Source organism: Accipiter gentilis, chromosome 31 (assembly GCF_929443795.1).
Source record: "Accipiter gentilis chromosome 31, bAccGen1.1, whole genome shotgun sequence".
NCBI classification, from domain to species: Eukaryota; Metazoa; Chordata; class Aves; order Accipitriformes; family Accipitridae; genus Astur; species Astur gentilis.
In genome coordinates, this window is record NC_064910.1 from 2,470,250 (window position 1) to 2,484,867 (window position 14,618).

A 14,618-nucleotide genomic window follows, 5' to 3' on the forward strand; every position below is an offset into this window, starting at 1 on the left:
CTGCTCTTACCTTTGAGCTTACCTTAGCCTTTACAGTATGAACAGATAATAAAAACTTTTTTGGTTCAAGTCTTCAGTATATGTTGATTGTAATCTACAGTTCATAACGATAGCTGCAGTGCTTTCTACAGATATTACTGTATTCTCTCATTTTTTATGTGAAAATTAATCCATAAAATTGAAGTATTTTTTAGAAATTAGTTTTTGCCACGTCATCGAGTATAAAAGATCCTAACAGAAGTTGCTCTGTCAAAATCAAATTGCATAATACAGCTATGGAATTGTACAGGTTTGCCATTTCACTTGCAAGTTAGTACTACGGAAAGAAAAAGATTAATGTAGTTTTTCACCTGCTACCCAAATGCTGTAGTGCTACAGTTGACATAAGCACTTAAATGTAGGTGGGATCATATTGAAATTAGTGGTGTCTCGGATTAATATAGAATGTTTTAATTCATATGGGGATATTACAATCAGATCTGTATATTATCAGAGCTTTTGATATTACAGATTTGGCCTGGATCAGGAATGAATGAGGAATGAGCTTGTGATTGCCCTTCTGTTGATTTAGCCAGAGCCGAATTTGTTGACTTTGTGATTTTCAGGCCAGCTGCAGGAGGACAGAGGAGACCTGATATGGCATAAACCTTGCTAAGTTAATTCATCAAAAGTTTTGCTAAATTTGAACTAGCAAATGAGTTTATAAGCAGTACTTTGCATTCGGTGCCTACAACACTCTTCTGCATTTACTGTACTATCTCACTATAGCCACAGAGTAGTTTCTAAAAATCTGGGCTCCTAAAGTAACAGTAACAAATAATGATCTTTACAGTGGTTCTGTTGCATGTTTGGCTTTTTGCCTTCAGTCCAATTTAATGATAATTGCTCCTGCAGGACAGCTATCGGGGTAAGAACCGAGTAGCACAATGAGTTCCCTTTCAAGGATTAGTCTTCACTGTATCTCTGGGTCCAGAGACCAGCCATTTCTTTCCTTCATTTCAGTGAATGGAATGTCGATGTGAAAGGGAAATCTATGCAAGCAGCTTGATTTTCAGCATCTCTTGCTGGGCCGCTTGTAGGAATTAGAAGTTTCCGTGGGCATAAGAAAGATCTCTCGTGTCGTGCTTCAAAAAAATGTCTTCCAAGAAGTAGTTGAACATCAAGACAGTTTCTAGGTCAGACTGCTCCTCATTTTAGCTCAAAACTTGTAGAGGGGGGGTGTCTGTATTTCTTACATACCTATGATGGACTATGACGATTAAAACAGTGACTAACAAAAATGAGGATGTGGGGTGTTGACCCTGGCCAGCAGCCAAACCCCCACCCAGCTTCTTGCCCACACTCCTCTCTTGTGGAAAATAGAGGGAAAGTGAAGAGACCTGTGTATCATGTTAGTGACGCTTTGATAGGCAAAGCAACAGCTATGCACACAAGCCAAGAAAATAAGCAGTTATAAGCAGTTCATTTACTGCTGCCTATCAGCAGGCAGATGTCCAGCCACTTCTTGGAAAGCAGGGCCTCAGCACATGTAATGCTTGCTTAGGAGAACAAATGCTATCACCCCAAACGACCCTTTCTGCCTGCTTTCCCTGAGCTTTTCTTGCTGAGCACAATGTCATATGGTGTGGAATATCCCCTTGGTCAGTTTGGGTCTGCCGTCCAGGCAATGTCCCCTCCCAGCCTCTTGGCCACTGCCAGCCTACTGGCCTTTTTCTGGTGTGGGGGGAGGTTGGAGAGAAAGCACTGAGGCTGTGCGAGCACTGTTCAGCAGTAGCCAAAACACTGGGGTGTAACCAATGCTCTTTTAGCCCCAAGTACAAAGCACAGTAGCACATGGGCTGCTGTGAAGAAAGTTAACTCCATCCCAGCCAGACCCAGAACAGAGAGTAATTTTGATTGTCCCTTAATAGGATAACTGATTACCTTCACGGTTGTTGTGCTAAATGTAGACCTTTTCTTCATTAGTTTTCAAAGAAACTAGAGAGCAGTGTTTCCATTTCTTTACAGTGCCAACTATACACAACTGCGTGTATTCCATAGTAGAATTCAGTTCTTGCTGGTGAGCAAAAGTTGTGATACATGCAATAGCTAGTATTTTTGGTGTGGCTATCCCACTCTGAAGAATTAAAATCTTACACTTTAGAGTCTTACTGTACTTTGGTAGTGGCCTTTAAAGCCTGGATTATGACAAGCTGTGCCTAGTACTGCAGTTCCATCTACCTCTTTGAGTCTTTCTCCCGACAACTGGTGTAGACTTTGGGACCTGCTTGAGGAGCCGTACCAGCCCCTGGAAGTATAATTAGACTAAAGTTGTAAAGACTCTGAGTTCCCAGATTATCTCTTGAGAGCATCCAAGGTAGTGATACTTTTGTTCTACATTGAATTTTCAAATATGCTCAAGAGAATTAGATGTAAAAATGCTATGGAATACGAGTGGTGTTTTCCATCTCTTAACCAATGGTGTCTTTGTCAGTCCCAATCTTTATCCCACGGCAGGACCTTTTGAATGGAAAGTTGCAGATTCTGTGTTCTTTACTTTGTCTGTTTGTATAAAACACAAATTCATAGGATAATTGAGCAATCAAAATAGGTTATTCTCCAAAGTCTCTTAAAACAAACTTATTCAGGACTATGTATATTGTATATAGGGTTAAAAAGTTTGACATAATTGCATGACAATCAAGAAATATGACCACCTTCAGTCATGTCGTCACTTTATCATCTTTCAATCTCGAGTCCCAGTCTTCCAAAATATATTTTCTACACTTTCATCTTCTCAGCAACTGCTTCTATAAGTACTTTGCACTTGCTCAGGAGTCCATAGAGCATGAGCAAGAGATGATAGCTTAAACATCAGAAATTGTTCTACACATTGTAAACATCCCTATTTATCAAAACATCTTCATTAAAATATATAATTTTGTTGGCTAATTGTGACCGTGAGTGCTCTTTCTCATATATGTCCACCATGAGTGTATTACTGACATGTATCATGATTTCATTTGTTCTAGTGAGAATATTTTCTTTTTTTTTTCCTTATCTTGATCAAGGATAACTTTTAAAATTTTTGTTACAAGCTAGAGCTGTTCTGTTTTTATAGCCAAATGTGCATCACTGCATCATTTCATTTCACTGTTTTCTAGGGTTATGAAGATTGGCTTCGACATAAAGCTGACAATGCAATGAACCAATGCCCTGTTCATTTCATTCAACATGGTAAACTGGTTAGAAAGCAAAGCCGAAAATTAAGAGTAAGTAATTATGACTTAACAGATTTTAGGAGTCAGCCTTTACTGCACACATCTTGCAAAAAAAGTTACGCAGAAATGTAGTGTGATGATGATGTAGCATTTATTACATTTAATGGAGATTAGACCTACAATATACTAGTTCTTAATTTAGTGCCTCTGAATAAAGTATTTTTAGAAGCTAGGTTTCTGCTTTATCTTAGCTTTGTTAACACCTCTTATAATTGTTCCTTTCATTTTCCGTTTTTTAACTTGGAATTTCACTCATGATTTGTCTTCTGTCTTTTCTCCATTTTTGGTCCTCTGTGGTTATGCACATTAATTTATTTAAGCCTGATTATGATAGTCAATGCTACTGATTTGTTCTATGTATACAACACATTCATATGCATACATATATATATATATATATATATACACACAACACATCCAGAATACTTTCTTCATTACCCATTAAATCACAGCATCTTCATTGGCCTTCTGAATGCTGCTACACTCCTTTCCTGGGATTTTGAAGGTTATTTTCAGAAATTAATTTCTGCTGCTGCTTTTTTTTTTTTTTTTTTTTTTTTGTGGTGAGCAGATTAACTTTTCATCATTATTCTCTTTTAGAACTCAGCAAATTTGGTAGATATTTGTTTGGATTTTCCTTATTTCTGGTATCTTTATTAGGGGTGTCTTTTTCTGCTCTGCCTTGTTTGAGCATAAATGGCTGTGCAATGTTCACAGCCTTTCTGCTGTGACCTTCCCTTTGAGTGTGATAGCTTCTGCCTAGGGCTTCCTGGTAATAAAAACAAATAAGCCATCACATGCTGAGTATTCCAAGTTTGTAACTAATTCCAAATAAAAATAATAAAGTACCACATAACTGGAATTTGTATTCCATTAATTAATCTATTGCCTGTATTTTCTCAATTTCACCCCTATTCTTTGCCATTCAGAGATTGTATATTTTGAGCAATTCAATGATAGGAGAGACAGGCATAGGAAATATTTGCATGGAAAGGGATATCTGTATGCATGGGCAAGTGGGTAAAATTCTCTGACCTGTATTATGCAAGAAAACAGACTAGATTGTATAAAGGTAGACCCTTATGGACCTAAAGCCTGTGGACATTTGATTAAAGAAAGGAAAAAAAGAATTGCTAAAAGACGGGGTTTCTTTTTGACAGAATCACAGATCGGTTGAGGTTGGCAGGCATCTGGAGGTCATCTGGTCCAACCAACCAGCTCAAGGGAGGGCCACCGAGAGCCGGTTGCCCAGGACCACGTCCAGACAGGTTTTGAATATCTGCAAGGAGGGAGACTACACAACCTCCCTGGGCAACCTGTGCCAGTGCCCAGTCACCCTCGCAGTGAAAATGAGATGGACCTTCCCATGTTTCGGGTTGTGCCCATCGCCTCTGGTCCTGTCACTGGGCACCACTGCAAAGAGCCAGGCTCCGTCCTCTTTGCACTGTTAGCTGACACAGTGGCAAATGTTGTCAGAACACCTTTTAGATTTTGTTAAGATGTTCTTTGCTAGTACTTTCAATTGTTTGGTTTTTTTTCTTATTCCTGCCTTTGTTTCTTTTGAAAATTGTTTAGATTATTAACTTTTATTTTAATAGGCTCTTGTATTATAGATTGCTTCTGGCTTGCAGGGTGGCTTGTATGCCATGGCTTACAGAGAGAATCTTGCTAGATAAATTCATAAATAATAAGGATCATTCAACACTATGATCTGTGAAAATCAGAAGTAAGAGGACTCTTTTGTCTTTATGAGTTGGACCTAAAATCTCACTTTCTGATGTGTAAATGTTTTCAGTGGCAACTTAAAAAAAACTCCAGACACAGTGGGCATTTTTTGTCATGCTTGTTCTTGTAGTGACATGTGATTGTCAGGAAGGGTTTGTTCGCTAAATTGGCTTCCCGACTTTCTGGCCAGATTCAATGTTCTGAAGAATTCTGATTTTTCCTTTTATGACATCTGTAGAGGAGCTTAAACTTGCAGTAATATCACTGTGTTTTAGGTGGCTGATAAACTGACATTCTTTTCAGTCAGTGGTAAAGCAAGCTAGTAAAATCAAAATAGTTACGTGGTGTTCTTACAGTTTGTTCTAGGAATAGGTGGATTCTCTGTCACCTAACACTTAATTCAAGATAATTCCTTAACAGTGTTTTGTCTGGTTTTGGTAAAATTCTCCCTTTGAGCGCTTTATTATAATTTATCATGTCACCGTCTTTCATAATTAATGATTTTGTGGCAAAAAGGCAGGATCTTTTGAAGACGTATCTTGGGAAGAATAAGTCAACTTGAGCAGTAGTCTGGTCCGTCAGGGTGCACTGCTCTTTGGGATGAAGGCTCTGTATTGTTCAGGCTGGCTCCAGCCAAGACATTCACCGCCTCTGCTTCCAAACCTACCCCTTCTCTGTCTCGCTATGTATCTTCACTTCCCTCGGTCTGCAGAATGATACATGAAAAGTAATTTAATCAAAAGGAAATATATGAGGACATTAATCCTTTCCTAAAATTGAATAGCCGCAAACTTATTATTGGTTAAAAGTGCAGCTTTCCCCCCCCAAGAAACAGAGTAGCTAATTATCATTATGCTGTTTTAATAAGTCTCTAACTTTTGTTCAGAGGCTGAAAATTAGTAAACTGTACAGCTCTACTGCTGCGCTAGAAGTCGTGATTTTCAAAAAGACACCATCGTTTACACAAAAGCTGGAAAATATCTTATTGAAGTTTCTGTTAATTTTCATACCTGATTGTTGCAGGTATGCTTAGCAACTTGCATTGTCCTATGCCATATATACAATCTACAATTTTTCATTGCTATTGGTTAATAAAAAGCCTTTTTTCATATCTACAAGAAGTTAAATCTCATTTATTATATCATCATCCTAGTTCTTCAATACATGTTAGTAAATCTTATCTAAGCCGTCATAATTTTATTTTTAGATGTTACTATTGCTGGTTGTTACTGGACTATTTTGTGTAACTGGAATTAACTGACTCCTGCCAGCTGCTAAGGATATTGGAGTTTAGCTTTATAAGTGTATCATGAGAACAAGGATTAAGCTGAATCTTATGATAATGAATTATGGCATAAAAGTATACTGAACAGATGTTGAGCTACATGAAAAATTGCAAAAAATACGTATTTTGATGGGATTTTTATTGAAACTTTTAAATTCTTAAATCATCTAGTATATCTTTGCCATTTGTTCATTTTTTTATATTCCTTTGTAAAAGATGACCTCCAAAAATGTATTGAAGGCTGTTTTTTTTTTCAAATGAGTGGCTTAGAGTAATATTACGAATTTATAGTTGGTTGGCTGTTCTGTGACACTCTAACGTGCTGTAAGATATTGCCTATGTTTGCATGAATAAAAATTAGTTTGCGTACCTTTAAACATGGATAAAAATAGGATGGACATCTAGTCATAAATTCTGATGAAAAGTGTATCCCGTTTTCATTGGCAGACTTGGAATTCTTAGCTTTTTCAGCTATTTCTAATTATAGTATTCAGAGCTAGATGCTTATCCTTAAGAGCCAACACCAGTAGCTCACATATCTGGTTTTGAAACAATGTTTTGTTGTATTTAGTGTTAAAACAAGGATAGTATCTTCCATCTCTCAAATAATGTTGCAAAACTTAGTAAACTGACAGTACGTGCAAAATGGTTATCCTGAGAGGAAAGGTAGTAGACAGTATACCTCAGTCGTTCCACAAGCTGTAACTCAGTTTTTCAGAGATGTTTCTGTAGTTCTTTACTCCTGTGGTAAAATCCTGGTGTAAATAAAAATTGATGAATTTTCAAGATATTTGAGTGAACCTAGGTTGTGGGTTTGAAATCTGAAATTTGGGCTGCTACATAAATGATAAATGTATTTCATTTTATTGTGTTTTTTTTCCCTAGGTTGGAGATATTGTAATGGTAAAAGAAGATGAAACATTCCCATGTGACTTAATATTTCTATCAAGTAGTAGAGGAGATGGAACGTGTTTTGTTACAACAGCTAGTTTGGATGGTGAATCCAGTCATAAAGTAATAAAAAGTTCTACAATTTCTTTTTAAGGCAAAGTTTGCATTTAATTTTTTACACAGATTACAGTATGACTTCATGCTTATATGTGTGAGCAGATACACTAACTTGTGTAACTTACATTTCTACCAGTTGACTTCATTTCACTTAAAGTATCGAGTTTTTTATGGAAAGTTTTAAAATGTATGTATTTGTGATTTTGTCTTTGTCCAGTATAGGCATGCAGATTACAGAGATAATGCACAAAAATTTTTGTACTTAAATGCTTTTACGGTGACCTGGAAGGTACTTGCATATAAAGTAGGAAAATTCCCAATTAGGAGCATGTAGAGGTGCATCTTATTAGAGCTATGAGCTCTTATGTAAAAGCTAGTAAATTTATTTTGTGCTCAGCTGATGTATATGTGCAGATTAATGTCTTTTATATCTCTCCTTACTTTTTTGATTTTATTTACACCTTTTTATTCATTCCAGACTTACTATGCTGTTCAAGATACAAAGGCATTTCACAATGAACAAGAAATCGATGCACTGCATGCTACCATTGAATGTGAACAACCTCAGCCTGACCTTTATAAGTAAGAAAATAATTCTTACCTGTTTCATTTAAGGTATCCTACCAATAAATTATAAGAACATCATAAAGAAAAGATACCAGTTGTATCTGCCTGGTTAGAGTGGGCACCAGGGTGAGCTTGAAGACAGGTTAGTCTTCCATCCATGCTCCTTTCCTGCAAGTAGTTCACTGGTCTGCTGTAGGGCAGTGGTCTCCAAAGGGGGTGCACACGATGATCCATTGGGGTGCATGACAAAAATTTTAGAACTTCTATTTCTATTTATTTTTTAATATAAAAAAAAAGAAAATTAAAAAATTAAGCTTTACTAGTATTTAATATTAGTACTGGCACCCTTCCTCTGTCTGTGCGTCAGAGTCCTGTGTCACATACAGTTCACGAGGAGTCCTAGGGGAAGAGAGAGTATTCTACAACATGGAGAGGTGGCCACCGGCACATGACGGTCAAGCGGCTTAAAAAGATTCCCACAAAGAAACTGTGGTTAAGTGCAAGCACAAGTGAACAAGACAATGGCAAACACTTCAGCTCCTAGTATGAGCTGTTCCTCAGCCATGAGATAAAAACAATGCCAATCTAATCAGATCTGACAAGAAGTCAGCAAAAAAAATTGAAATTGTCAAGACTATTTGAAATATGGATTTATATCTATCGTTAACAAAGAACCGCACCCTACATGCTTTGAGATACTAGCTTATGATAATATGAAGCCATCATGATTAGAAGACATTTAAAAGCTAAGCATCCAGAACATGAAGAAAAACCTCTGAAATGTTTTAGCAATGTGTAATACTCAATATTTCACAAAAGTACTGTACAAAATTTCACTAAACATAATAATAAATCTTTAGAAGCCACTTCTGAGGTTTCCTTCTTAATAGTGAAAGACAAAAAGCCACATACCGTTGGGGAAACTTGCTCTCCCTGCCACAGTAAAAGTAGCTGAAATAATACACAGAAAACAATACGGCAACAAACTAAAATGCACTCTTCTATCAGCAAATACTGTTGGAAGATGCAGAGGAAACATTGCTTATTTCTGAGGTGTGGAGGTATCACTTTTTCCCTGATCTCAGTGACCAAGGAACTGGTCTAGAAATCTGCAAGAGAACAGATTCTTTAGAAAACGGATTCCATGAATAATAGCTTGATCCTTTTTTAAATATGTGGGTCACAAAATGAACATTCGCAAGTTTTGAAGCTCACACTGTTGTAGATGGTGGAATTGGCTGAGACAGCTGTTGAAACACAAATAATGAGAATGCTTATTGGTAGGCAGCTTCTATCTCTGCTAATTTTTACTTGGCACTTTAAATCTCCACAAACCACAATGGTGAATCTTTCTTTCCAAAGGCGCATAGTCATTTTACATCGTGATGTATCATAACAAACTGTACAGTGCCTTAGATGTGTCTCTGCTGTGTTGTGTCTCTGAGCCTGAGGGGTTCCCTTCCAAGGTAACAGACCCACCAGCTCTGCACAGTTTCCTCTGCCATCCAGAATGCTAATGTCCAGCTTAATCACTTTTGGTTTGAGGTTACCTGCTTGGACAGTGGTACTGCAAATACAGTGTACTGAGTCTGTCTGGAGTGGGGTTAAATTTCTTCGTAGCAGCCCGTGTGGTGTAGTGTTTTTGATTTGTGACTAAAACAGTGTTAATAACACACTAGCATTTTAGCTATTGCTGAAAAGCGCTTGCACAGCGGTCAAGGCTTTTTTCTCTGTTTCTCACTCTGCCCTCCAGCAAGTAGGCTGGGGGTGGGCGAGATGCTGAGAGTGGACACAGCCAGGACAGCTGACCTCAGTTGACCAGAGGGATATTCTGTGCCATACAATGCCATGCTCAGCAATAAAACTCGGGGTGGGGGGGGGAGGGTAGGCTTTCCAAAGTAGCTGTTGCTTGGAGACTTGGCTGGGCATCAGTTTGCTTATGGGAGGTGGTGATGGTTGCTGTTGTATTGCTTGGGGTTTTTTTTCTTCACTTAGTAAACTGTCACTATCTCACTTTTGCTCTTCCAGTTCTCTCCCCTAACTTCTGGGGAGGGAATGAGTGAGAGGCTAGTGGGTGCTTAGTTGCTGTCCAGGGTCAGCCTACCACATATAGATATAATGTACTTACAGAAATTAAGAAGGGAAAATTGGTTATTAGCTCTATACTTTTGTGTTGTTTTGCTTTTAATTCAGTTGTATGTTTTAGGTCTTGTAAAGGATAGTAATCATACTGCTACTTACCTCAGGTAGTTTAGGGAATAAAATTTCTTGTCTAGTTAGAAGATTTATTCATAACTTTATTATCTTTTATATCTTTTAATACACAAACTTTACATTGGCTTAGTGTTCTGTGTATTTTTGTGTCTACATGTTTTAAATATATCCATATATATCTCTGTGTTCCTGTTTATTTCCTGGATAATCAGAGGATGCTTAATTGGAAGCTGTTCGCTCACTGGAATGTATACTTTCTATAAAATACATCTCAAATGAGCTATTCTCACTTACGCTTTTTTAAATATGTGTGTGTGGTATATATACATCTGTACAGAGAGAGAATTTTATGTCCTTGTGATGTACATATAAAAAAACTGAAACATTGGGACATATATACGTACAAACATGCAAATTAGCAGTGCTGCTGAACCGCTTGCATGTTTCCTTTACAGATTTGTTGGTCGAATAAATGTTTACCATGATAGGAATGAGCCTACTGCAAGGTAAGGAAAAACCGGAGTTTCTACACATTTAAACATTTTTAGAGTTGACTAAGTATCGGTAATGAGAATTAGCTTTATTTCATCAACATTGTGCTTCCTTGTCTTATTGATAAAATATCTTTCTCTTATGAAATTACAGTCTGTAAACATCTATGTCATAAATATTTCATATTTTAATCAGTTAATTTCTCTTATGTCTTTATTCAACTTCTGTTTTTATTTGTTATGTATTGTATTTAGTTTCTAAATGATTTTGATAAGATTTTGGCAGTACTTGTACAATACCGCTGCATTAGCATGGGGTCTTGGTAGCGTACCAAACAGTATGAATTTTATCACTTCTGTGTTTCTCTCGTTTTTCTTCTTAGAAATTGAAGAGTTTGAACATGCCAAATATCATGTTTAGTTTCACTAAGGGGATTTGTACATTTGTCTAAAATGTCCACAAAGTTGCCTTTCCAAACACAGGCAGCATTCAGGGAAATGCATTTTGTGTGTGGTGTAGGAGTCGGCGATCTGTTACCCAGGGTCTGGCACCAAGAAGGGTCCGTCTCCTGTGCCACTAAGTTTCATCCTGAAGTGAGTGCGGTGCATTCTGCTCAAGGAGCAGTCTGTAGCCCAGGATGTTCCTTGTCCAGCAAATGGAGAAGAAAAATGAAGCAGTACAAAAGAGGCACGAGTCTTCCTGTCTTTTCTGCCTAGGATCTTCCGTCTACCAGCAAGGGAGAGACTTGCTGTACCTGATTTTGTTCAGGTCCTTGCCACAAAGAGGCAAAGCAGTAGGAGGGAAAGAATTCTCACTTGGGTGATATCCTAGACCCCAGCATGTGGGAAGTTACTCCATTCTGGCTAAGTGCCTTCCTAACCTCGATGTGTCTGTAGATACATAATTTTATATCTCGGTAAGCAAAGAGGAGAGAAAATCCGGCTGCTGAGTGTGTCATTGTCATAGCTCCCTCAGGAAACACCTGTATAACTGCGCTGCAAAGCAGTGCAAAAATCTCTGTCACCATCCAGAGCGACCATCTCTTGGCAGTCCTGGTCTGTATTCTTCCTGGGGTCCCTCAGGGAAGAGGGTCAGGCAGAGCATTGCGTTCTAGTGACAGCTGCCTACTTCCAGGGAGCAGGCATCCTTTCCTGAGGATCCTACTATCTTTTCCACATTGAGTGATGTATCATGTCATAGTAGATTGCTACAGTCTGCTGTGACAACAGTCTTTTTTGCTTCTTCCACTTTAAGGATATGTTTGACTAATAAAGTCGGTTGGAAGTGGGCTTGGGTGGGAGAGGAAAGGAAAATAAGCAGAAAATACCTTTTCAGTCTCAACAGCCATAGATTGATCTGTGTATAACACTGTGAATGAGAAGAAAATCTGTATCATTAAGGCTTGTATGCCTTGAACAGCACTGTCGGAGCAATTGGTATTTTTTATTATATTGGGGTATGATGTCCTATAACCCAAATAATTCATATAGCATCACTCCATTGGTTTAAATGGAACTAGTTTCAAGTTTTACATCACAGTTACAGTCCTGGGGTTTTTGTTTGTTTAGGGTTTCCTTATTGGGGGGGGTGGGGGGGGGTGGTTCGTACCACAAGAACACTTTGAATAACATTCAAAAATACTGAACTTACTTCTTGCTTATTTTCCATCGCTGTATAGGTAGTCTGACAATTCTGCATGCTGTCTGTCTATAAAGTAGTCCTTGATTTTGCACTCACATGAAGATTTGAATCACATATCACGCTCCAAAATATTATTATAAACTGCATGGGGATCCTTACATTAATTCCCCTACTCCTCAATAAATTATTTTACCTATATTCATCTTTATGCTTTGAAATGTACACAGCAAGTATCAAACAATACCTTGTATGCCACTTAAAATGAAATATCGTATTGTTCTTAGTAAGTAATCCTACTGTGCGAGACCCTATAGTTTATATAAGCCTAAAAAAGACTTGAATCAGTATTTTTAAAAATAAGCATCTTACAATTAGGATCATGAGTCTTTATTTAGGTACCCATATATGCGATTTTTAGATGCATTTGGTTTAAGACTTGAATTGTGAAATTATGAGCTTACGTTTAGGCATATCTATTTTTTTTAATTTTTACTTAAAAGCTTTAAATACTGCCTAGTAATTTTAGTACACAAAATAAAAATATTTGAGTAAAACTAATTTCCTGTTTTACGTGGCTTCCACTAAGGTCTGCTCTTTCTCCCTAAATATTTTTTATATTTTGTAATGCTTATCTTTTGCAGGCCATTAGGATCCGAAAATCTGCTTCTTAGAGGAGCCACTTTAAAGAATACAGAAAAAATCTTTGGTAAGTATTTCTATTGATTATTTAAATGGACTCCGAAGTAATAAGCAAATGTCAAACAGGGTTACAACCCTACAGTTACTACTGAGCATATGATTTCTATTGATTAACTTGATTTACAACTTTTTAATAAGGTTTACTGTTGCTGTAAGTGCAGTAAAGTAACTATTAATGATGTACACCAACTATAGAGATTTTTGGGAGAGGAATTTTTTAGTTTAGTCTTCAAAGATTAGTGAAGATGACTCAACTTCTTCATGTAAATATATGGCTTTTGAACAAGCACTGTGTATTAATGTTGTTGTCCCAAAGCAGTTAATGAGCCTCTTGAAAAATTTTAAATCTGTCTTGCTCATTTGTCAAAACAAACAAACAAATCATACCCCAACCAGATATAAATATGGCTGCTAAAAAAAAAATAAAAATATTCCACTTAAACAGTTCCTGATCAAAATGAGACTTTCTGCTAGCCAGTGTATTTTGTGTGTATGAATTGTATTCGTTCCATGGAAAATTTTGAATATGTTAGCAGAAATAGGAAGCACAAATGAAGATTATTTTTTTTAAAAAAAATTCTTCAAGAAAGCCTAGTGGGAGTCGTAGTTCCATTGTAACTAGCCACTCTTTGCTGGTGACAAAAGGGACAAGGATCCAAGTCATCTGCTATCATATACAACTTCTGTACTCCCAAGAAAGAAGATCATAGATAGCTATGAACTCCTGAGCCTAAAATACTAAAATCTTGCAACTTTTTCTCCAAAAAGGGTGTCAAAAGTATATATTAATTTAAACTTGCTCTCTTTGCTTTTAATTGTAATCTAAAATAGATGAACTAATATAATTAGCTTGTAGTAAGTATTTCTGTAAACTTCAGAGGATGGTTTTAATATTTCTGTTAACTTGTGTATCGGGCAGAGATGTTCCTAATGTGAGTGGTTTTTTCTAGTCTGCCTAACACATACAGTGTTTGCTATTACCCCAGCACAATCCCTATCCTAAATTATTTTATTCTAGCGTTGTACAGGTGTGCTGGTTTGATAAGTGCTTTAAATCCATCTTCTTGTTTACACCTTCTTTTTGTTGTATTTAATCTTCTGAAGTTTAGTGTCTCAATCTGTGTTATCAACAGGAAATTGGTAACATCAAAAGATCACTCTTTTAATGAATTATTAAATTTTCCCAAAGCAAGCAAAATTGATGACTGCCTTTTCTTCTTGGATGTATCCTGCAGTTTAGCCCTATCTAGATTTGCTTTCTCAAAGTATGACTTAGATTCTAAAATTAAAGCCAAAACCAGAACTTAAAATGCAAGGAGATTTATTCAAAACCCAGAGTTGGTTTGGCTTTGATACATAGCAACGTGTTAGTAACGGGGAACTGTGAGTCTGGAATGGGATGTAAATCCTGCTTAAAATTTCCCTCTAAGAACCAAGATATTAAAGCCATTTCTAGCTTCTGAGTATCATTGAAATCTTTGTTCTTTTTCTTCAGACTACACAAAATTAAAGAAATGACAGATTATAATAATCTGGTGAATTGTGCTTTCATTAAGTTATTGTACCATGCAATCTTTAGTAAAATATGTTATCTAATTTCAGGTGTTGCTATCTACACTGGCATGGAGACTAAGATGGCATTAAATTACCAGGCAAAATCACAGAAGCGATCTGCTGTAGAAAAGTAAAATTTCTAATATTTATTTTGGGGGTGGAAAACTGCATGT

At 37.0% G+C, this 14,618-nt stretch overlaps 1 protein-coding gene across 5 annotated transcripts in view; it reads left to right on the forward strand.

Moving 5' to 3' along the window:
* The window catches only part of ATP11A (ATPase phospholipid transporting 11A), a 131,700-nt gene that overhangs the window by 74,116 nt on the left and 42,966 nt on the right, over positions 1-14,618 (forward strand). For all 5 annotated transcript variants that reach the window (XM_049834298.1, XM_049834299.1, XM_049834302.1 and 2 more), the window contains exons 5-10: positions 3,144-3,251; positions 7,156-7,284; positions 7,757-7,860; positions 10,515-10,565; positions 12,834-12,898; positions 14,494-14,575. In XM_049834298.1, coding sequence (XP_049690255.1) covers positions 3,144-3,251; positions 7,156-7,284; positions 7,757-7,860; positions 10,515-10,565; positions 12,834-12,898; positions 14,494-14,575 — 539 coding nt within the window. The remainder of the gene's footprint in view (positions 1-3,143; positions 3,252-7,155; positions 7,285-7,756; positions 7,861-10,514; positions 10,566-12,833; positions 12,899-14,493; positions 14,576-14,618) is intronic.